General features: G+C 42.4%; 2 protein-coding genes across 2 annotated transcripts in view; one reads left to right on the top strand and one right to left on the bottom strand.

Moving 5' to 3' along the window:
* Pgant2 (polypeptide N-acetylgalactosaminyltransferase 2) overlaps positions 1-18,397 on the top strand; it is a 160,235-nt gene extending 141,838 nt beyond the window's left edge. Inside the window, exons 4-10 of the mRNA XM_076383355.1 lie at positions 13,370-13,468; positions 14,572-14,639; positions 14,983-15,234; positions 15,312-15,527; positions 15,603-15,822; positions 16,431-16,641; positions 17,073-18,397. Of these exons, the coding sequence (XP_076239470.1) occupies positions 13,370-13,468; positions 14,572-14,639; positions 14,983-15,234; positions 15,312-15,527; positions 15,603-15,822; positions 16,431-16,641; positions 17,073-17,342 (1,336 nt within the window). The 3' untranslated portion in view covers positions 17,343-18,397. The remainder of the gene's footprint in view (positions 1-13,369; positions 13,469-14,571; positions 14,640-14,982; positions 15,235-15,311; positions 15,528-15,602; positions 15,823-16,430; positions 16,642-17,072) is intronic.
* Positions 18,398-19,836: 1,439 nt separating this feature from the next.
* On the bottom strand, positions 19,837-22,046 carry Dbe (KRR1 small subunit processome component homolog dbe). Its single transcript, XM_076383353.1, has one exon. The coding sequence runs from the start codon at positions 21,823-21,825 to the stop codon at positions 20,806-20,808; it is 1,020 nt and encodes a 339-aa protein (XP_076239468.1). The 5' UTR covers positions 21,826-22,046; the 3' UTR covers positions 19,837-20,805.
* Positions 22,047-23,973: the final 1,927 nt, after the last annotated feature.

Here is a 23,973-nt window from a genome sequence, read left to right as displayed (position 1 = left end):
CCGTGGTGAGTCTTAAGCAGATGCAATTCCCCTGCGACGTTATGGCAGCTCGACGTCGCGCGTCGGTCAGAAACCGAATGGAAACTGGAAGAGGAACGCCCAGAGTGTGGGAGGAAATCGACCGTAGGCCCCTCGACTTTATTCTATGGATATATCTTCGATTCCCACGCTCAGCTCGCTATGCTTACAAATAGGAATCGCTAAGGGTGGAAAATCATTCTGGTTTCTTAAAAGACTGATGAATATTAACTCTCAAGAATTTATATGTTCCTCTAGAAGCCAAGACAAAATTAGATTTTAAAAGTTTAATCTCAATATAGCTGAATTTTATCAAATAACGAAGATATGATAAAAAAATACACAAGTAAAATAAACTAAATAGCCACCCCTAGCACGATCCGATTCGTTTCGCAGCGCAACGATTTGCAATTTCGCGGATGCGACCAGGCTGCGAATCCAGCTTAACGAGATCACGGGCCAGCGCGAATTCGTCGCTCGCAAATGGATCGACCGATGTAAAGCCCACTGCACAGGGCGCGAAAATGAAATTTCCGATGCAGAGAATCGGACATTCGCTTTGTCCCAGGATCGTGTTGCATTTCAGCGAGGAAATACTATATAATTGTGTATGCGCGTTAAGTGTACCAAAGTAAATTGGACATGACGTTCCCACCTTAATTATCAGACTCAAAGGAACGCCCCTGTCCACGTGTACCCTTCACAAAATCGTTTGTCTCTGATTTGCATAATTCACCAAGTCGGCGCGCGCGTACTACTCCGCTTCCATGCGCTGCGTGCAACGAAATTATGCGCGCGAACGTAAACCATCCCCTAGCGGGGCTGCAGAGGGGTTGGGGTTGAGTTACGGTCCGCTAAGGAATTTATGGGCCGAATGGAGCCACGCGAATGGACGCGATTCGTGGTGAATTCAGCCCACGATACGCTCCTCCCTTTCGTTTTTTCTTCGTCGCTTTCCCTTTCTGGGAAAGGTGAAAAACACTGGGGCCACGGAGGTGGAGTGGAGTTATTGTCGGTGTAAATCAAAGGGCGCGAGAAAGTTTCGTGGTAAATCACGGAAAGAGAGACGTGGGAAAAGAATTCTCGAAATTTAGGAACTCGAATGCGGAGGCGGAAGCGGGAAAATAGGGTGAAATGCGTCACAATTTTTATTTGGGAAAGCTAAGCTAGTATCTACTTGATGATAAAATACGTGAATCGTGTAATCTCTAAGTTTGTTTCTAAATAAGAATTTTTACCCTTTTTAGAATGGTTAACATCATCGAAAAATATATTTTGAATAATTATCTCCACGAGTGGAACAACACGATATCTTCCTTAGATATCACAGTGTATCTAAGATGGTAAAATATTGAAACTCGGCTGACCGTTTGCACTTATTTCGCGAAAAACGCGTGGGAAATTATGACCCTCGCAAATACCTTGCACGAGTATAGTGAGCTTCCGAACAAACAAAAGTCCCTGACCTGCCTAGACTGGCTGTACCTTGCCAACTCAAATGTTTGCCACCTGCGGCTATGAACGGGAGTCATCCCTTCGACCTATGAAACGTTATCATTCGCCCTACGTCACGTCGTAAAACAAACCGCAATCTCGTGCAACGCTGACATCGCGAAACACCATTTGTTCCTGCACTAACGACCAATTCGACCCAATTAATTGGCGAACTATCAGTCGCAGCTGGATTCTGTATCTTGATCAACTATTCTACTGATCATGTTGAATTACTCAACCTTCAGTGCACTGTACCAGCATCCCGAATTTGAAAACGTGATCAGTTTGTTTAGATTAATTTCAGTAGAAGAAAATTAAAATAGTGATACTTAGAAAATTTCGATGTAAATTCCAAGGAAGTTAGAATTTCTTTAAATCAAGAAGACAGAGTCTTCTGTGTGTATTTTACAATCAATTAATTTAGAGAGGATAGAATCGTGTCGCGGAATTGAGTGCTCAGGAGATCATTGCAGCAGAATATATGAATGTGTTTCATACACGCGAAACGATAGCGGAATAGACGGCGAGAAAAGGATCGGGAGAGGGCAAAATCGGGAAATTACGCTGTCGGATCACGGTTACTTTCGCGGGTCATAATACTGATATACCTCTCCTGGATTTATGCAAACAGTTTTCGGTATTTTTATTGCTCCTACGAGTCTGGCGAATAGTCGTATAAGTCAAGCATTACGAGACAGCGGTAGCATAATCCGCGACCAGACAAAATGCAGGGTCGAGTCTGGAGACAAACGGCAGTTTCTACTTACGTTCGAACATTAAAAAGGTGATCAGCGGAAACGAAACTTTTAATAAAAAAATATACCTGGATTAAACACTGTCTCTGTAATCTCCCTGAATTCATGACCCGAAGGCATTCCTTCTATTTCGGGTATATTTTTAACCACACAGATTCATTATGCAAAAGTTACGTATGTACATAAATTGCGCTGGTCAGTTGGGCACGACCGCTGGTCCCCTTCATCGTTTTGACGAAGCGGCCATACAGCATTCCTGACAAGGTCGTTTACCGAAGAGTGGCTAGATTAAATCTCTGACACTCGGAATTATGGCTATTCTCTGGAATCCTGACAAATTCCAGGGGACTCGGACCGTTCGAATTAATCGTTTTCACGTTTTCGATCCGCATTCCACGTCTCTGATGCAATCGAACTTGGCGAAATCGGGGAACACTGATCGAGAAGGTGTGAAAAATTCTATCTCTGAGCCAGGACATATCAGTCACTGGATTTCAGGAAAGAATAGGACACAGAGAACGCTAGAATAATTCTCGAAAAAATTAATTACATCTCTTAGCTTCACAATTTTTGGAAAGTTCTTTTCGTAAATGACTCTCAGGAAATTTAAGTAGTACAGACTTCTTATTACCCCAATTTATAGTTTCAATACAAAACCCCCACGGTAATGCTCTTTATCTCATTTTTATCATGCCTAAGGAAACCTAGGTTCCAATTTTCCCCCAGTAAGTACGGCCACGTAATCAGGAAAAATGCCTCGAGTGGCGCGCGAGCGTTTCATTAATTTCCCCAGGACGTTAAGGGCAGCGGCGAGAAGCTGCATAAAACGCGCGAGGAAATGAAATTTTTTCTTTAACTTGGCGCAAGTTTGCGCGGCAATTCCGCGGTAACTTTCCGCGGGAGCCAGTTAATCAATTTAATTCTGCGGACAGACTCGCCTGTGCCTGCGATACGCAATTTAGAAGTTTTCGAACGCGCGTCTCACTGCGGTGGGTCGCGCGATTTATCTTTTTTACCAGGGGAAAGCAGTTTCAAGCGGAAAAAGCTGGGGGTTGTTGCGATACTGCGCGTGAAGCAGGCGAAAGGGATGGACCAGAGGCGGCTGTTGTCGTTGCACGCCGCGGTAAACAAAAGAATTGCCCTCCCTGCGATGGCGTTCACCGAATATATGGAGAAAATAAGAGGGGTGACGGGAAGAAAAAGGGGTGACCCCTAGTGACCCCGTCGCCAAAATAATGTGTCTATAACTTACGTGCTCCATGGTGTTCACATTAATGACACTGCTGTGGCTATCACGAGGTCTCTGCTTTCTTGCTCGCTTCTTCAGGGCTTCTATCTCTACGTCTGTTTTTATTTCTTTGGATCTGTCGTCGATTTAATGGGACCATATTATCGCAAGATTCTGAACCTAAAAAAAGAATTGGGTGGTTAGTATTTCTGTCAAGTTTTACCAAAGTAGCTTAACATAGTCACTCGTTTAAATAGATATTTTCTATAATTCGAGTTAGAATTTGAATATTTGAGAATTTGAGGGAACTAGGAAATACTATTAAGATCGAGATGTCTTCATCTTGGTATACCAAGGGTTAAGCTTCATCCACTGAATCCTACAAAACGTCGAACAAGACGCAACAGCTACATTTGACAATCTTCCAGTAGAGTAGGTATATGCATAGACAGGCGTAAGTAGAATAGGGAGCAAGTTGGCGGCTGTTCACCGAGAGGGTTCGGCAATTTGCATAACACCGTGAATATATAGAGGATAATCCGCGGTAACTTCCCCTTTAAAGGGTTCTGCTTATCGCCGAGTAATAACGCGATAAGACAGCGCGGCGTCGCGACGCAGCTGTTGATGGGAAAATAATTTCGTCTCGCGGTGTTCCCAGCTCGCCTACGACGTGATTCTTCCGTCTACGAATTCTACCAGACCCCTCCTACGACAACACAAAAATGTCGAGACGAGATGCTACCTATATTCTACCTATTCCATTGAACAACCCGACAGAGCTCTCCGCGGAGAGCCGTGGCTCTGTGGAAATTCTTTGAAAAACGAATTCCTAAAGAAACGAGCTTCCGTCTGTTTGCGAACTTGAGAGCTCTCTTTTATTTTTAAATTCAGTTCTACTATTTCTGCTGCCGTCTTACGCTGTGATTACTGATGTGATTTTTTGATAACTTAGGAGGATTTAATTCCCAACTTTTTTTCTATATCTATATATTCAAGTTATAGAATATAAAATATATATTAGGGTTAAATCCCTAAATTATCGAAACGTCACACTATGCGACTTTGAGCAAATTTCCCGCGAGCAGACTAAAAGAGTGAATCTCTAATTCGATTTCGAAGTCTGGGGGGCGCGCACTCAACGCAGCAGCTCTTGTTTCGAGGACGTTTATGCGGTGTTATGCACCTGCGCGAGTCGCTGCACCCTGAGCGAGATGTAAGAGAAAAGTTCGCTAGGCATCGAGGCAGCCCCAGAGGGATGGCAGAAAGAGCGGAAACTTTCGAGAATACTGATGAAAGTGCGATCGTCGAAGTGTTAAGTTGAACCTGGCCCCAGCGGTTCGGCAAAAAATTTATAATAAAGTCGGCGGAGTATGGAGGGCCTTGTGTATTCAACTGGCAACTTTTCGTCGAGTAATCCTTCGCTGACGCAAACTAGGTCGTCCCTTCGACAGGGAGCCGAAGAAAGTTCGTCGTATAATCGAGTAACCGAAGTTAAGCCTGCCAGCGCAAAGATTCTCGAAACGTACGACCAGCATCGACGTATCGCGATGACGACCGCAACTTCCGCCGTCTAACGCGGGGCGGGATAGAGTGTTCGGTCCTGTTTGGAAAGTTGGATCGCGTTGATCCTCCATGGATCGGCTGGATGAGTCCCGCGTTAGCTTAAGTGGCTGTTTCCGAGGCGGTCGAAACGAGGAAAGTTCCGAGTTCGTTTCGAGAGAACAAATGCAGAACGTCGTCCGACAACCGTGTATTTCTGCCTCCTCCCCCTTCGTCCCCACTCATGCATCCCTTCCCCAATTCCCTGCACTCGTCATCCTCTTCCCTCGTTCAGCGAGGGAAATTTCATTCCATCAAAGCTGCCGAGGGAAGATAATTTTGAATTCGGTTGTAGATTTATCGCGACTCGTATTTCCTGAAATTCACACGATTCTGTTAAACCTCACCCCTACTTGTTCACTCGCAAATTTCGAGCGGATTTTTCGAGCGGCGTGTAGAGCGCGTAAGCAGAAGCCAGCGAATCTGGCGGTCGAGTTAAAAATAATTCCGCCCTGGTGGCCAGCGCGGTTTTAATGCGTGACGCTGCAACATATTACGTGCATGTTCGTGGGCTGGAATACGAGGAAGACAGAGGAAGGGAGAGGAAAAACGGGTGGAAAAATTCTGTCTGCATTGCTTGCTCCTCGGTGAAACGCGAAAACCGCGACGCCAGGCTGCGTGTACCGCGAGATTGCATTTCACGAAATCAGAGTGGACGCGTGGATGAGTTCTGTGGAAAAGGTCGCGGTGGGAAGTTTCAGGCGACACCCTCGTCTGCTTTGTTTGATTTACCGAGGATCGAGGGTGACGAGCTTTCGAGGGTGGCGCGGACGTCGCGACGTAAATTCGACGCTGTCTGTAGCGCGACCGTGACGATGCAAAAGTGGATTCAGGCTGGGATACACAGACCAGAAGCCGGAAGGAAGGGTCCCAGTGATGGGGAAACAAAGATTTTTCTGTTGCTGCAAGCTCACTATTGCATGATGAAAAGAATAGCGATGCAGGGTGAAAAAAATTGAATTGCAAATATTTCTGTTTTCGATCCAAAAATTTCGAGTCTTCTTATTTATCTAAATTTCAGTCAGAATCACGAATAAACTAGTTACAGATTCAGACAAAATAAATGCGATGGTATCAGTGACAAATTCTCGAGTTAACGAATGAAACTAGCGTAACTCGACAACATACTATGCATTTCAATTCGAGTGCATCAAATTCTGCGGAAACATTAAAGCGCAGGTGAGAACGCTATACGAGATCGTCGACGGTCCCACGAGATGGCAGTATACTCCGTTACGAGGTGGATTACGTTCGTTTCGCGGACGTCTGCTTCAATTTCAATTTTCATTTTCGTTACATCGAGGTTCCCGCTGGTTACAGTCCCATCTCGTCTCGCGGAAGCTCTGTCGGATTTATTTCCTGAGCCCCTGGAAGCTGCTAGAGCAAAGCCCGCCCTGTGTCACGGATATTACGTCGAAATTTATAGAATTTCAGTCGCCGCGGAATGAGTGGTAATTTTTAATTTCTGGATTGCATCGCCCAAGGAAATTCATTTACCCGTTTAATGAGAAGAGATGAAATATGAAAACTTCGTGATGAATTCGAGGATAAGTGGGAAATCGAATTATTCCATTCTAATTCCGCTACAGTTAGTAAAAGAGTTCTTCATTTCCTCGGTGACAATAAGCGATATCGATCACAGAAAATTCTGCCGTTTGTTCCAAAGGTACCCTTTGTATTTGTGAACGTCAAACTCGGTGTCGTTACAGCGAGCCTCGAATCGAGGGCGAATCCGCGACCGAATTTTCAGGGATTGGAATCGAGATGTCTTCTCGATAACGCGGCGGTGAATGAGTCCGTCGTTGATTCGTGCGACAACAATACCAAAACAGGTCGATACCGCGGCCGACATCGTCCCGTTCTCGATGATTATTCCTCGTCGAACCCATCGCCCGTCCCACAGAAAATCGCTGCACGCCGACTGGTTCATTTTCTATTCCACTAACGCCGCTCGGCTGGTTATTAAAAAATCGGGCACGCCGAAACTCTGCAGGAGAAAGTCGCGAACAGAGGAGAGGTCGCGGGGATTTACGATCGAAATCGTGCCTTCCTTCGATTCCTTTTCGGTATTTCAGTCGTCCCAGGATTCACGAGCATCGTTGCAGCGAAGTGAAATCCCTCGTGATACTTTTATGCAACGCTGTAATATTTTTATTCGGTCTTTAAGTCCCCTGAGATCTTCTTGGACAAGCGTCGTCTTTTCTCGAGCGCGGAAGTTTGTAATTATGGGAGAGGGAATGGACACGAGGAAGTGGTGGGATTTTTAACACCCTGACAAATATATTGCTCGATGGTTTTGATCAATTTTGCGGGCTGCTTTCTCCGTAGTCGCCGAGAGAACGAGAGCTGTACTTTTACGCGGAATAAGAGTGCGGCAGGTGCTTTAGCCTCGACCAGGCGGGAAATTTCCTGGATTTTATCGGCGAAAATTTAGAGACACCATAAAACCGCGCGTCGAACGAAGACGCATGTTTATGTGTATGGATATTTCCCGATACTCCCCACGGAGGGGATGAAATATGCGAGAGCCGGTATTGTCGTTAGCTGAGGACTTTACGGCGGTATAAACTGTATGAAAAACTGTATCATCTATTTTAATAACCGAAACTTTCGAGACTACTAAAAGCTGCCTTTAAATAAACCATCTTTATTTCGGAGCGCTAATTAATTCAGAGATTCAGCTCTAATTTTAACAGGAGGGTACACCTGGAGTTTCTTTAATGTTTAAGAGACAACCTGAAATGTTTATAGATTGGAAGATTTAATAGCGCTACGTTTACTCTGAAGATTACTTCCGAGGATGGGATTAGAATAAATCTGAGCAGAGGATGTATTTCAAGAACTAGTCTGACGACCATTTTCTAGTAGAATAGGATTCTATCATTAGCAATCCTCTTCTTCGTTTAAAATGATTAGAATGGACCAGCATGTGGGTCAGACAAATGTGTCAGTGAGCAAAGTTAGTAGAATGCAGAAGTCAAGAGATAGAACACTTGCATAGATCATGGAATTCATAACTTTAATAGATTATACATATTTAGTTGTATTTTCAATTATAATCTATGTGAACCAAAAATATATACAGATTAAGTTGAAAAAACTAGTGTGAAAATCATTTAACACTCCCACGCGACAAAAACTAAAACACCATAACTATTACCCCACTCAAATTTCCAAGATTCTAGCTCCAAATCCTCAGGAACCTATTAGAATAGCGTATCGGAGCTCGTTGCCAGAAAATCAACGAATATTGACCAAAGCAGCGAGTTCAGATGGGAACCAATCCACTCAGGCTCCCATCAAAAATTCATCGCAGGTATGGAGCTTTTCTGCGGTCTTGGATCCTTGGCCACTAATTCCTGCGAATCGATCGCTCGACCAATTCAGCCCCGACCACTGTTCCGACCCCGGAAACCCAGTTGCATAGGCGATCCGCGCGCTTTAATTAATTTCCCCTTTGCGCCCGCGGGCCGAGCGCAAACGACGTGGCACTGACTATTTCAATTTACATCGGTCAGCCCGTAATTATTTCATTTGCGGGCCGAACCTCGCGACAACTCGTTCTCCCTGGCTCGATTGCAGCTCCTTGATCACGCGCTTGATCACCTTGAGCGTCGTTGATTCACCCTCGAATGGAACTCGCGGAACGCGTAATCAATGAAGCTTCTTTGAGAGTGAATTCGAGCCTTAGGGGAACCGAGCAGGGTATCTCCACGTGTCTGGTTACTTTATCGAGCTCCCTGCCAAGCGATCGACATTCGTCTAGCGTTTACTTGCGGTTACCTGATGCTTTGGGACGGTTTCGACTGCTATGCGCGAGAGGAACGCCTTTGGAGCTTGAGAGGTAATTCTAGAAGCGCGGTGGATTGATCGAGTTATTGAGAAGCTGAGGACTTTATAGGATTTTGAATAAAGATATAAAAATAAAAATTAAATTGGAAGATTTAAATATTCACATTTTCGAATATTTCAATCGTCAACTACCCCCATTTTCAAATATCCCAATTATCGAATATCCCAATCGCTAGCTACCCCATTTTCGAGTTTAAAGTGTGCACTAATAAAACTCTCCCTCAAAATAACAAAATTTAATTAGAAGACCATATCGATGGGTACCTCCCTTTATCTCTTATACTTCATAAAACTCAGATCCCTCTTTCCCAAATGCTAATTAAAAGAACAGGGTCCACAAAAGATCCCACGAATTACACCAGATCCATCGCGATATACTTCACTCCACCCTCTCCATATTCACTTCACCGAGACGACTGTTCATCGACATCCGAACAGCGCGGTCTGAAACAATAACGATCTCATCGTTCCCGTCGTGACAATAAAACCCACAGGAACACGGGAAAAGACAGAAAGAGGCTGGATTCGCAGCGATCCAAAGGATCGATGCAATTTTCGAGGGCAGGAGTGCCGTTGCATAAAACAAGCGAGCGCTGGCGAGAGCATTGTGCCCGAACAGATGACTAATTAACGAAGGGGTTGAAACAAGGGGAATCCAGCTGTCCAGGAGGGATGGGCTCGGCTAATGAACCCGCGGCGAGGCATCGAGCTCTCTCGGCTCGCCGAATTGGCCGGCGAAACTGCGCTAGTCATCCCTAAAGCTGTCCATTCGCCATGCGAAATCATTATTCAAGCCCTCTTCTCCTGCGGAACGAAGGATCCGACTGCGAGGAAACACAAGTGGTTATTGGAGTGGACAGCTGGAAGAGGGTGAAGCCGCAGCAGTGGCGAGTGAGAAATGACAACAAAGCCATCGGGACGGAGAGAGGCGGACGAAAGGGGATGAAAATGAGGCGCGGTAGGGGATGGAAAAGAATCTGAAACGACGGAAATAGATGGATCTTTATTACGTGTCGCGGTATTCTGAATGCTTGGCCGCAGTGAAAGTAAATCGAGAGGAGAGGAAATGAGAGACGAACTTTGAGACCCTTGTATTTGATAATCCAGACCCATAGAGACCTCTGACTCAGGGTAATTATAAAAATAAATAAGACTAATAATTTTAAGCAGAATTTTGTTCTTGAATTTCCTACTCATTCACCTAAAAATAAAAGTCTACGAAGACATCACAATTCCACATGAACTATGTACCAAATTCTCAATATATCAAACAGCAACTACTAAGTTTTAGTACGATTTATAGTGCAGTATCCAAAGATAACACGGTGGCAGACGTCGAGAATTTACAGCGACGATTTGCGTAACAATTTGGCCAACAAAGAGCTGCCGAAAAGGGGTCACTGGTTCCACGAGATATCGTCAAAGGAGAGCACGACCCGTGTTGCCTCGAATTTATTTTTCGCGTCATAAATATGCTCCGTGCAATCTCAGAGCTTTCTCTTTCGCGCAGGGTGATCCGCAGTAACCAGTTTGCCGAACCCGCGAGTGCATTTCGATGTGAGATCGGGTGCACCCCCGCCCTGGATTAATTCGAAACTCGTTCAGATTTGCAGCTCTCGCGTCGAGCACGGTCCCATCCTGCCGACCGTGTGTCGTTGCACCGTATTTCGGTGCATGCAATCCTCTCGAGCCCGCGCGAATTTATACGTCCGACCATGCTGGTCCGAATCTACTTTACTTTCCTTTATCCTCGCCCCTGAATGTAGAGAGGCGTTTTTTCATCCCCTTCAACGAGGATGCGCGGTGCTCTCGCCACCTGACATCTAACAATTAAACGTGTCTCTGTTACATCCCCGGTTCAATAGAGAATCGAGAGCTCCACAGGCACAGAATTTTGTGATTCGTGGAGGCGTTTGAGGGAGAACAACCATGCTCCACTGTACAATTGTCCTACTATCGTTCTTCCATGTATTCGGATGCTTTAAACGCGAGAGAAATAATTGGGGAGTGTATAATGATAAATCCAGTCGTTTCGTGTTTATGAACACAGGCCGATTAATTTAGTATGTTCGATAAAATTCGTGGGAATTTTCTACGGTGCATTTTATGAATAATTTTAAAGGTAGAAGATTATCTCGTTTATTATTTAATGTTTTTTTATTCCACTAGAATCTGTCAGCGTTGTTGACTCTATTTTACTTTGAACGTTTCAATTGTTAGTCTCGTGTAAAATTCCATTTGGCTGGTCTACGTATTTTTGCGAAACTATAATCGCAATCAGCACGATTCATTTACCATGCATGCACAATTTTGTGAAGCACGCATTGTCGCGTGTAAACGCGCGCACCCCTGTCCCGTGATTCCAATCGGACTGCGTTATCCACTTTAACGCCGGGACCAAAGCCCAAATTGAAGTTTCGAATTAAACCGACCGGATGATCCGTCCCGTCTGACTCGCTTTAAGGCTCGTTTGCAATTTCGTTGCCGACAAATATGTCCCCGTTCCACCCACCGTCGACCGCTGTTTTAATCCGAAATTATAGTCACTCTCGAATCACTTCGCCAATCCTCTCCTAAACTTCAGTGGAACGAGGCTGAGAGATCAGACGGTCCCACGAAAATCCTTTTTAAAGTTCATCTCGTGAGTTGTTTAGTGGACACTTTTGAAAATGTTTTGAGAAAAACGACAGCTACGAGCGTGCATATTTTAAAATAGAAATTGAATAAGGCAAATGTCCTAGTACTTGGATACTTAAGATGTCAAATGTCCCAGTAACTGAATAACCTTTTTAGCTATTTTTATATACTTCCAGGTGCTTGGAATGCATCTCAGTAATGAATATACTATTTTATACTATTTTTTGTTCTTTTATTAAAATTGAAATGAAAAGAAATTAGCGTTTTCGTTCAGATACTGGGACACTTACCTTAATTAGAAAGATTTTTAAGAAAGTAGGCACTGACTAAATTACTCATTTCATAGAATTTCTTATTAAATAGAAATTAAGCCTTAATTTATTCTCATAAAAGAGGATATCATCTTGCTTACTATTCCAAGAATTTCATCTCACCCATTATATCAAAGACACCTATCCCCCCTCCCCAAGCAACCACCCTTTTATTACGTCCTAAAGTGATTTTTCCCCGAGCTTCCTACCCCAATCTCTCTCCGCCCTCCTACCCTTCTCTACATTATTAATTTAACGTCGCTTCAACATAATTTTCGTCACTGTAAAGCGGGGTCCCGCGCGGGCAGAATGCAACGAGAGCTCAAGTCGCTAATATCACGGGAAACTGGTATACAATGTACACACGGCGGGAAAGTAGTAAATTTTCCGCGTCGTTGCGTTCTCGAGCGGTAATAATTCCAGCGATCGATAATCTCATCAGTGAACTTTTACAATCTCGACGGGGGTGGGCAGCCAGGGGTGGCAAGTGGACGCGCGAAAGCGCAGCGCGGATGCATTCCGTGCACGTTCCACGAGTTTATCTCGGGGGGAAAGTAGGACTGACATATTGGGGATCGTTCTGGCAGTCTAGTCGCATTTATGTACCCTTCGTGTCGACCTGCCGCGCCAAAACGATCGTCCGCCTTTTTCTTGCCCTCCGTCTGTTTGGCATCCCCCGACGCTTTCGCGCGAACCCTCGACCCGCCCCTGCCCTGCCTTTTTAACCCCTTAAACGTCCCGCGAACGTGAGACACGTAAAATAGGAGCTCGATGGGACTCGACTCGTTGCATTGAATTACCTTCGACGAGGGGATGAACTGGTTGATATATCGCCACGTGGGAAGTTTCACTCTGATGGATCGATCACTGTATCTTTAACATTTTCGAAGTGTATCGTTTTCGATATGTATCTTGGATAATAATTTATATGTATTGTTAGCGTGTTTTGCTTTTATGGATTGCTTCTAATAATTCAAGCTTTGAGAATATTAGAACAGAATTAGTCTCAGGATTCTATCGATATAAGACGATAAGCGCATTAACGAACGCCGCAAGGGATAAAACGAAGAAGAAACCCGATGAAGTCCCTATCGGCTGACGATATGAAGTGCATCGATCCCTGGGGCGAGTTGATGACCTAATTACGCGTCGTCTAATGTTACACTGGGAAGCTCATTATATGAATCTTGGTTTCAAGTTTCTATTACCTAATGAATGCATCGAAGCTCCTCTTCTTTTTCACCTTTTTATCGTCGGAAAACATCCCCTGATTTTTCACTTCAAGACACTTTAACCTCACTGCAATGCATTGGCACTAAGTACACAAGTGAAGACACTATTCTCACACTTCCCACTACTGCTCCGCTCACCTCGGAATCCCACTGACAACTGACTACTGATAATACCCCCGTCGGTGTGACCTCTAGGATTGCCTCGTCATAAATAACCCAATGTTTTGACCCCTTCTGTTCCAGGTGCCGAATGAAACAATGGAGGAGGGACCTTCCCCCAACCTCGGTCATAATCACGTTCCACAACGAGGCTCGGTCGACGCTACTCAGAACCGTCGTCAGGTATACATCCCCATATTTACACAGGAATTTTTACTGCACTACGGCTTTAATTAAAATTCTGGTCGAGTTCTAACGATCAGGGGAAAAACAAAGTGGACCGCAATTTGCGCGTCAAAGAGACCACTGTGCAAATAGAATTTTCAAATCTAACAAAATGAGATTAATATTTCCTCGTTGATGGGGTACGGAGGGGTAAAGTAATCGAGGGTGGTTGAATTCCCTCGCCTACGTGCCGCCGAGGGATGCAGTGGCCGATGCAGCAGCTCGGACGATGCAGCGAAAACGCGAGAAAATTCTCGATGCGGGTCAGAAGGGGAAGGCGACGACCGATGGAATTTTCTAATCGTCGTTCCATCGTTCCGCCTTCCCGCGCCCATTACTCGCCCCAGCGCATTATACTCGCGGCTCGGGGGTGGCTTGATGGTGATAAATCACGCGTGAAATATGAAGGGCTGCGTGGACGGTGAAGGATTTCGGAAAGCGTCGGTGATACCACGCCCGAAATAATACTATCCTCGCGGAAAAAATGCGATCTCGCTGGTCATAAATTTGCGCTGGAACTCGAATATTCGCGAGGAACAACCCCGACACGTTTTCCAGTTCAATTATCTGTATTTCACCTCGGGTCATAAGGCATTTTTATTTTTTTCCCCCCTCTAATTGAAATGGTATTTTATATTCACGAAGATTCCACGAGCGATTTCATCTTAAAAATTTGTCACCAGCGCGACTGGGTTTAAAGAACCCCGTAATCATGGCCGATATGTTGCTCTATTTTTCTCGACGCAGCCGCCACGAATCAGAGATTTCCCCCGTGAACATTCGCCTCTTAATTGAAACGCTTTTCCGCGGGAGTAACGTCACGCGACTAGAACGAGATTACGCTCACCAGGGAGAAGAATTTTTTCCATCGAACGTAAGCGAATTTCCGCGGGAGGCGTGCACGAAGGGCGAGAAACTTATTTAAGAGAGGATCGTTGGCGTTTTGAGAACACCTCGAGACGGGATTACGCCAGTCGATGGAATTAGAATCGTTTAATTCCTGCGTGGAGGATTTCCCGTGACGGTAGCTCTCTGAAGTAACGAGATATTTTTCCTTTCAGCGTGCTGAACAGAAGCCCCGAGCACCTTATCAAGGAAATTATTCTGGTGGACGACTTTAGCGATCACCGTAAGCTTTTTTCATTTTTATTACGAATATTGCACTTGAAATATTCTAAATGAAAAATGGTACTTAGCTGTAATTGAATGAGTGAGTTGAAGAACAGTTCGTATAAGTTTACAGCAATGTTTAAATAATCTCAAAATTATATCTGGATAACGGAGCCAAAGTGTACCAGGTCACACAGAAAACGAGTGGACTTAATACTCTCTAGCTATGGCATCCAGATATGTAAACTGCATAGAACTATAATTTGAAATTAAGTATCTTAAAATATGGTTTATGGATTTAATCCGCTTCTTTAAGTCACTAATTTGATTGAAAATACTGAAATTGGTCCTTTATTATCCAGCTGAGGACGGTGAAGAATTGTCGAGGATACACAAGGTTCGAGTAATACGCAATGAAAAGAGGGAGGGCTTGATGAGGTCGAGGGTGCGAGGCGCGGATGCAGCCACCGCCAGTGTGCTGACCTTTCTGGACTCCCACTGTGAATGCAATGCCGACTGGTTGGAACCTCTGTTAGAAAGGGTGGCTGAGGATCCTACGAGGGTTGTGTGCCCAGTAATCGACGTGATAAGCATGGACACCTTCCAATACATCGGTACTTCAGAGAAACAATAAAGAAAACACTAGATAAAAAATACCTCAGAATTTAATTACGTTCAATCACATATTCAGGGGCGTCAGCTGATCTCAGGGGTGGCTTCGACTGGAGCCTAGTTTTCAAATGGGAATATCTAAGCCAAGCAGAGAGGCAAGCCAGACAAAAGGACCCCACGCAAGCGATAAGAACACCCATGATCGCTGGCGGTCTTTTTGTCATTAATAAAGCATACTTCGAAAAACTCGGAAAATACGACACTCAGATGGATGTGTGGGGTGGAGAAAACCTCGGTAAATAATTCTGTTTCGCCCGAGGCTCTCTCGTTGAAATTAGAAGGATTTAAATGAGCGTAACGCGGTTTACAGAGATCTCGTTCCGAGTGTGGCAATGCGGAGGCAGTCTGGAAATTATACCGTGCTCAAGGGTTGGCCACGTGTTTCGAAAACGCCATCCCTATTCGTTCCCAGGGGGCAGTGGGAATGTTTTCGCGAGGAACACCAGGAGAGCTGCCGAGGTGTGGATGGACGATTACAAGCAGTTCTATTATAACGCCGTGCCACTGGCTCGGAATATACCCTATGGAAAGTGAGTGCATTTTCGAATAATTAACAACTGTAGTTGATTATACGTATATCGTCCTGTTTGTTTAAGCGACCAAACTCGATGAAAAGAGAACAAAGTTTCTATGCATCATTTTCTGAAGAGATTTCATTCTTTAGTCTTTTTCCTCTGTCTTTGACAGAGAAATACAAATTCCAATAGAAAATACTAATAGAGAGCTTCCACATACGTAGATACAGTGTGAATCCTAGTTTTTATCCTTCGATTAAGGAAAAATCTCAAATTTTGTTAAATAAAGTATATCCTCTTGCTTAACAACTACATATTAATAATTCACAATTAAATATTCTTTGCTGAAATAAAATGAAAGAAGTACCCTAGACTCTAGAGACCCATAGGGTCCAGTTTGACAGTAATGTTCTTGCTCTTTAGTTAATTCTAGATCCTCAGAAAATGATCCACAACAGGTTTTGCGAGACACCCAGTACAGAGTCCCAGGACCGTCTTATTTCACGCGGTAGCTCGATTTACGAGGTCGAGAACGGGACGAAATACCGATAGTCGATTTCATTAAAATACGTCAGCGCACGTGAGCCGTATTAATAAAACGACCGACCGTCGTTTCGCTTTAGTATTCGGGACAGAATGGAGCTGAAGCGGAAATTGCACTGCAAGCCCTTCAGCTGGTATCTGAAAAACGTGTATCCCGAATTAGTTATACCGACGAGCGAGGGAGGACCAGGGGGCTCCCTGAAACAGGGAACCGCGTGCCTGGATAGCATGGGCCATCTGCTAGACGGGAACGTCGGACTTTATCCGTGTCACGACACTGGCGGTAACCAAGTAAGTACGCTGGTTCATTATTCAACCCAGCCCTGTGTGCCCGCGCGTACGTGTGCTCTAAGTAAACTCGACTCGCTTGGATAGTCCCTCCCAGTAGTTGTTCCACCGAAATAACTGTTCGTTTCGGACCACGGTTATTAATCCGTGTATTCAATTTTGCGTTTCAATTATCGCGCCAAGGATTTCGCGCGAGAATGGAGATTTCAAGGATCGACGGGAAATAAGCTTTCGCCACGAGTCTCCCGAGGGGTTTCAAGTTTGCACAGTCACGGACTGAAATTTGAGAAATTAGATAATCTACAGTACGTGGAATTAACGAATTTAAGGGTTGCTACCCTCGAAGGAATTCCCTTAGCCCAGAAGCTAATACCCTAAACCTTGCAGCAGTAAATCACACCCGCTCGAAACTAAATAATTTATGCTCCTTTCAGGAATGGGGCCTCACGAAGGATGGCTTAATAAAGCACCACGACCTGTGTCTAACTTTGCCAGTGTACGCAAAGGGCACCACGCTGCTGATGCAGATCTGCGACGGGAGTGAAAACCAGAAGTGGAGGCACCTGGAAGGTGGGCTAATTCGACACTCGAGGATCCCTGTGTGCGTCGACTCGAGATACCACGCGCAGAGGGGCATCACTGCCGAAAAGTGTGATTCGAATGCAGAGACGCAGAGGTGGCACCTCTACAACCATAATCACTAGCTCACGACGAGTGTCACCGGCTCGTGAAAGTCGCGGTGTCGTCGCCACTCGCGAAGGGCTCAAAAGGTGCGCTATTTGATCAGGAGAAGCCGAGTCGACCTGATTCGAGCGACCAATCTCGTTGATCCGAAGTCCAAGCTCCTCGATCGACGAACCGGTTGATGGAACGAACTATCCACGATCTGTCGCGAAAATCAACCTTCTGGACGAAGGGCGAGCTAGTCTCCCTAGAAGGGAGGTGATCACGTACTCGTTTAATAAGAGTGATTTCGAGAGATGCATTTATAAGGATGAACTGTGAGGGAGGAATAGAGTGGCTTGTGAGTGAAATTTAGAGAGATATGGAATTGAATTTTCGATTTAGGGTTTTGACATTTCTTTTCTTGGACCTTGTCCTTCAGATCCTGAGACCGAGTCTCGTCCTCCAGATTTCAAGGTTTAACAGTGATTTTTATAGTGTACGTATAGGTTGTCTTCTAATTTTCGTTTTAACGTAGGGAAGATCCGCGAAGCGGGAGAATCAAAGAAATGTACAGTTCACCCTTTGCAGACGGAATTGTTTCTGGACAAGAGATGTACATAATTTTATTTGGATAGGCTACTACGTTTGTAAAAGACGAAGATCAATGTACCGAAATCTCAGACATCGACCAAGGGGTGATCTCGAGGTGCCCTCGAACGCATTTATATTAATTTCGATGATCTCAAAGTGTCCAATCACGAATATCACTTCCGAATACGATGAAAGGAACTCAGATGTAGTCTTATATCCCTAATTCTAAGCAAACCTTCAACATTCAGATCGAAATACCATTGAATAAACATCGAGACGTTCGAGCAGCTGATAGGATTCCTTTCAACGATCTCGAACAATCGCGATATGCTTCTTATCGATTCCCCTATTTTCACGGTCTCGAACGATAAGCCGAGGAACGCCGTTTCTGGCTCGACAACGTAGCTAATCTTCTTTTTAGCGAACTTATTGTTAACGCGTACCACGTGGCGCGCAGGACATCAGATTGTCCGCCGATCGAAGGACGAATATCGCGGTGTGAGTCGAAAGCGGCGCGCTACGATTCTCGACAAAGAGATTTATTTTTGTATAAACGAATTGTATACTTGCTTGGTTGTGCGAATAGCTGGGAATTGCGGGTGTGCTCGCTCGAGGGCTCGACGCGTTGCTCGTTGCTGAACGTGGTTCTCGTTTCGAAGACACGTTTTCATTTTCCCTGCTGACAGATGTGAATGTTATGTTAAGGGATAGACTTGTTTCTCTCGATGGTGGGGCGAGTTTTAGTATTTCAGTTGAATGAGAGATGCTATGGTTGTGTAGTCAGAGCGTACAATGCGTCGAGTCGATTGAGAGCGGGGAACTAACGCAGCAATACGTAGCTGAGGACGATGATCTTTTGTACACTTACACTTTCCCGACGACGACGATCTACTACCGTCACTTCGCATGAGACACTCCATACTTATACGTATATGCATAACACGGATGTTACGCTATCGAATATTGTAAGCTTTTGTATTATAAACAAGCGTGCTCCAATCGCCTCATTCGCAGCTCTGCGAGTCAGTAATTATTTTTAAGCTCTAATTTTTCTGTATATATTTTATCTATATTCAAGAAGAGAGCAAGGGAAGGCTCAAGAACATGTGAAGATATAATTCCTTATTTTTATATCGTTGCAGATTTTTTATTTTTAAACAGAAGTGATCGAATTGAATGAAAGAAATGATTAAAATAGAAAATTGAAGATATTTGGAAATTTCTGTGAAGGGAATTAAACGATATGAGGTTAATTATCTTCTATGGTCTCGAGCAAATAATTATCTCTCTCTTAACTCTTCCGAAAGCACCATAAAATCCTAATTTCTAAATTTATTCAAGCTGGAATTATTGAACAATTTTTATCAGAAATCTGATCACCTGCTGAAGTGCACACATGCATAATAATTAACGTGAATGAATTAATACTCGATTACCCAATTTCCGAATCTCTCGGTATGTACAGGCTGCGCTGTAAATACTCAAATGTATTCGATTGATTGTCTCTTTCCCGTCCTAAGGCGTCTCTGATTAGCCCTTTCTTCGCCTTTAACGCGAACACTTTGTTGTTCATCGCTTTTGTCGCGCGCTTTGCGTATATCGAGACAACCATAACCGCGTGCTAAGTAATTGTACATATACGTCTACAGATAATAAGTATAAGCTAACGAAACGTCGTACTTCCATGAATCTGTAAGCTGTAATATAAGGAACGAGTCGAGGCTAATGTTAAAAGATAGCAGATCAAATCAATGTTGAGTACACGTGTGCTGAGAGAGGTGAGCTTGTGCTCGACGTGAATAGAATAAGATATACACTGTACATTGAAACAAAAATTTCCAGTCCCTCTTGTATGATGCGTTGGATCTGTGGTTACATTTTATATTCGTTAATGGGGCATTCCCACTTGGAGGCTCGGTGAGAAAAAGAATTTTTTTTTAAAAAACTATACTACGTAGTATTTTAGAATTTTTCATACATATTGATCTAGATTTGAAATGTATTCTGAAATTTTTTTGGCTAACAATACTGCATAATAATGGAAATAATTCATGTTTCTTTTTTCTTCAACTGAGGCTGAAACACGTTCTACTGGAATCTTAAATATCTCAGTTATTGTGCGATATTATTAGCCATAATAATATCATAAACTTTAAATATAAAGGAATATAAATGAAAAATCTCAAAATACTACGTGTTGCAGGTTTTTAAAAAAAAATTCGTGAAGAATAGTCTTATGATCGGGACTCCAAGAGTTCTGAGGATGAAGCACAGTGATTTTTGAATGTTAAATGCTGTTTAATATCGACTGCTTTCACGATATAACTCGATATTTGTTTAAAGGGGTATTTTATTAATACATTGAAGACTTGGTATGAATCGGCTTCGTTCATAAATTTGTATAATACTCGAGCCTACATTATCATTTCTCCTATCAAAATTTTCATCTCTCGATGACCATGGGAGAAATTCGTCGCTTGTGTCTTAGATCGAATCATAACGAAATTGTAATGAACATACAATTTCCGCTAATAAAATAATCCTGAGATATATATATACATATGGACGTTCGTTTTGGAGTATAAATACCTGTCTTCAAAGTGTACACATTGGATTTCTACAGCTCTGTATTTTGCAAATGTATATTAAACCCTAATGAAATATATATAAATATACACAGCACGTATATATTTATATATATTTATATGTTTATGTTAAAAATGCGATATTATAGTACTTATAGAAACAAGGTTTTTTAATAAAATGGTGGAATTATTCCAGAAACTTGTCTATGTGTTTCCCCTAAAGAACAAACCCACAAACTAACAAACACCCTATTTTATTAAAAATATCATGTACAAAGGACTTAGTCAACAAAATTCACTTGCGAAAAATGAGTCTTATGATTCACTATGTCTGTGAACGTTTTTTCAATCCCTTTTTAACTTTCTTCTTAAATTCTTGCAGGTTTATATCATTCTTCTGTTCTTTGCTCTCCTTAGGCTTCTCTTCAGGTGGTACAAATGCCTGTGCTCTGCGTTCTTGCCTCTTCTTCTCAGCCTCCTCATGCCTGGCCTCCAATTCCTTCTTCTTCTTAGCCTTCCTCTGATCTTCCTTCAAGAAGTATTCACCAGTTGCTATCATCTTATCTATCTTGCTCTCCTGTTGAGGTGGTGGGAATGGAGTGTATGGTTTCTTCTCCTTCTTCTTCTTAGGCTGCTTCCTTTTACTGATATTCTTGTTGTTGAACTTTGGAAGGAACCTCTCCCAATTTTCATTCTTCAATTTTGGGTCCTTTGCCAACTCCCTCTTAATCATTAATGCTTTGATATTATAAATTGGGTGTATATTCTTCATTGTTTCTTCTACAATACGTCTAACTTGCTGAAGGCCCTTGTAAGGACCCAATGCAGCCACTGTTTGTCCTTGCACAAGTACATAACAGTTTGTCAGTAATTCAATAGACTTCAGAGTACATCCATTTGGTCCTATGAGTCTCTGGCGTCTCTTAACAAACTTTTCCCTGTTCCTGACGAAGGAGGATATTTTGATGATGTCAGCACCAATGTCATCCTGTAGAACTCTGACTGCCTGTTCAAATGGAACTGATCTTGACATGAGCTTGATCATGTCCCGTGCCTTGACAATGATATAAGGGTCCCATGTTTTCCTTGTAGTCTTCACTGTCATACTGCCTTCAACTAGATCTAATTCTGCCTTGATGGCATGCTCCTCCAAAGCCTTTTGCACCAGAGGCCAATGTTCTTTTAAATATCGTTCTCTGTACTTTGGAAACAAAGTTGCAAAACAGCTCTCTTCCAGTAGACGATTAGGATTGTCTTCAGGTTTAAAAGATGGGATTTTTAGGGACCACGCGTTGTCCACTGGTCCAGTGGTTTTTGGACCATCTTCGTTCTCAGAGTTACTCATTTTTCGCACTTGAATTTGTTATCCCTCAAGCATGGCACCAAGTAGATTATAGGACACAAATAGAACTCCACGTGTATGTATATAATAACGATTTATGTTAACTTGATGAAATATACTGATCCCAGTGAATTTTCAAGAGTATATACAATGAAACTGACTAATTATTCGCTCACGTGAATTATCGGAAATATTATTTCCATTGAGGTTATATTATTGATTACTATTGCTAACGAGGCGAGACCTATCACCATAGACGAGGTATAAGAGGAGACATACAACCCTGTGGACTTTCTATTGCAGTCTGACTACTTTACCGATTCCGAATTGAGCTTAGTGACCTCTATACATGCATGATGGACTGTTTAAAAATTATTATATGAAATAAATTTTAAATTACTATAATTATATTAATTAACGCCGAGTATACTATAGATAACACTCACGAGCTTAAACAATACTTAACTAATAATGCACTAATATATGATACAAAGAAAAGTAAGCAGGAGTAATTAAAATTAACTGAATATCAATATGTTTAGTAAACTCACCCTAATGTTCACGATAGTGTCAAGACGTCTGACCTCTCCGACAACCACTGAATAAATAAGGATCCTTTGTTTATATCAGGTAGCTAGCGAAGTAGTCCTTGGGTGGGGGAAGAGGGACTGTCACCCTCACCACCATAAATTGTATTGTATCGAAAGTTTCGAGAGTCCATTATCCACTTCTAGTTAAACAAAAAAGAAAAATCATAATGCTGAGTCCAAAATAATAATCTAGTTCGTTTATAAAATATATTTTAACATATTTGTATTATATGTAGACACTAAGATTCCTATCATTTGAAGGCTAGAATTGAATATTTCTTGTCATTTAGAAAAATATTGAAAGATACATATAAGTTTACTACATAAATACAACAAGTATCTTATATATGTACGAAATAAACAAAAATTATGAGACAGAATAATAAAAAACTTTAAAAAACTTTAAGAAACTTACCCGTGATGAGCTCTGCTCTCCAGTTTACATCGTTCAAAGTGGGCTGCGCGCGCAGCTTCGAGAAATTCACAAAGTAGCGGCAAACGACAGAGATCCATAGATGAAAACTACGGTCACCCTACACACAAAAAGATAGAATTAACTCGAGAAATATTGGAATCATGATTATTATAATCATCTAGCATGTTTCGCATTGTACATAGGTGTATAATTATAATTCTGTAATAAACTGTAGTCATTAAAACATGGAATAATATTATTTTGATTAATATACTATAATAATTGATTTTTCAATTATTTTACGTGCAATCAGATGATGTACAATCACGATAGGGACTCTACACATCATTATTCAACAATAAAAGTCAAAGCAATTTGTTTATTTAATGTAGAAACAATATTAAAAAAATTACTGGGGCACCGAACCCTGATGATACGGGCCTTAAGAAAAGTTACTCGCGACAGCTTCGCCATCTAGCGGTGAGACGCTCGAACTAAGGGAATTATTACTGTGAAATTATTTATTTATTTATCGATTATCTGACGATGTAGAATCATCATAGATCTTCTGTATATCATTATGCAAATACAGGAGCTCATACAATTTTTTATTTATTGCAAAAACAGCATTTAAAGATTTATGCCCAGAAACAAGACTCGTGGCGCCATCTAACGGCCGCGCTCTGGAACTAAATACCGATATTACAGGCATCTATAGATACTGCAATAGTATAATTTTAACTAATTTTTTTAAATGATTTTACCACAAATAAACAAATTCTATGAACTTCTATTGCTGCATAATAATGTTTAGAAGTACTCTAATAATTCTACATTATTAAAGTTTACATATTTGATAATTTAAAAAATGTTAGTTCGCGGTCTACCGCTAGATGGCGAAGTTGTCGCAAGCAACTTTCCTCAAGGCCCGTATCATCAGGGTGCGGTGCCCCATAGAAATATATAAATACTGTTTTTGCAATAATTAAACGATATTATTATAAAATCTCATGTAAAATAAATATAGGAGATGATAGAAATTGTTGCTAACCCGATTAAATAAGTTAACAATTACTCTATAAAGAATCAACTATGAAATAAGCAATATTTAATTATTTCTAATATATTTACTGCACAAAATTAATT

The sequence above is a fragment of the Calliopsis andreniformis genome, chromosome 8, assembly GCF_051401765.1.
Source record: "Calliopsis andreniformis isolate RMS-2024a chromosome 8, iyCalAndr_principal, whole genome shotgun sequence".
Classification (NCBI taxonomy): domain Eukaryota; kingdom Metazoa; phylum Arthropoda; class Insecta; order Hymenoptera; family Andrenidae; genus Calliopsis; species Calliopsis andreniformis.
Note: the sequence above shows the minus strand (reverse complement) of the source record. Positions and strands in the feature narration are given on the sequence as shown.

Excerpts from the sequence above, each read along its gene's own strand:
- Dbe (XM_076383353.1), bottom strand. The coding sequence starts at position 21,825 with ATGAGTAACTCTGAGAACGAAGATGGTCCAAAAACCACTGGACCAGTG.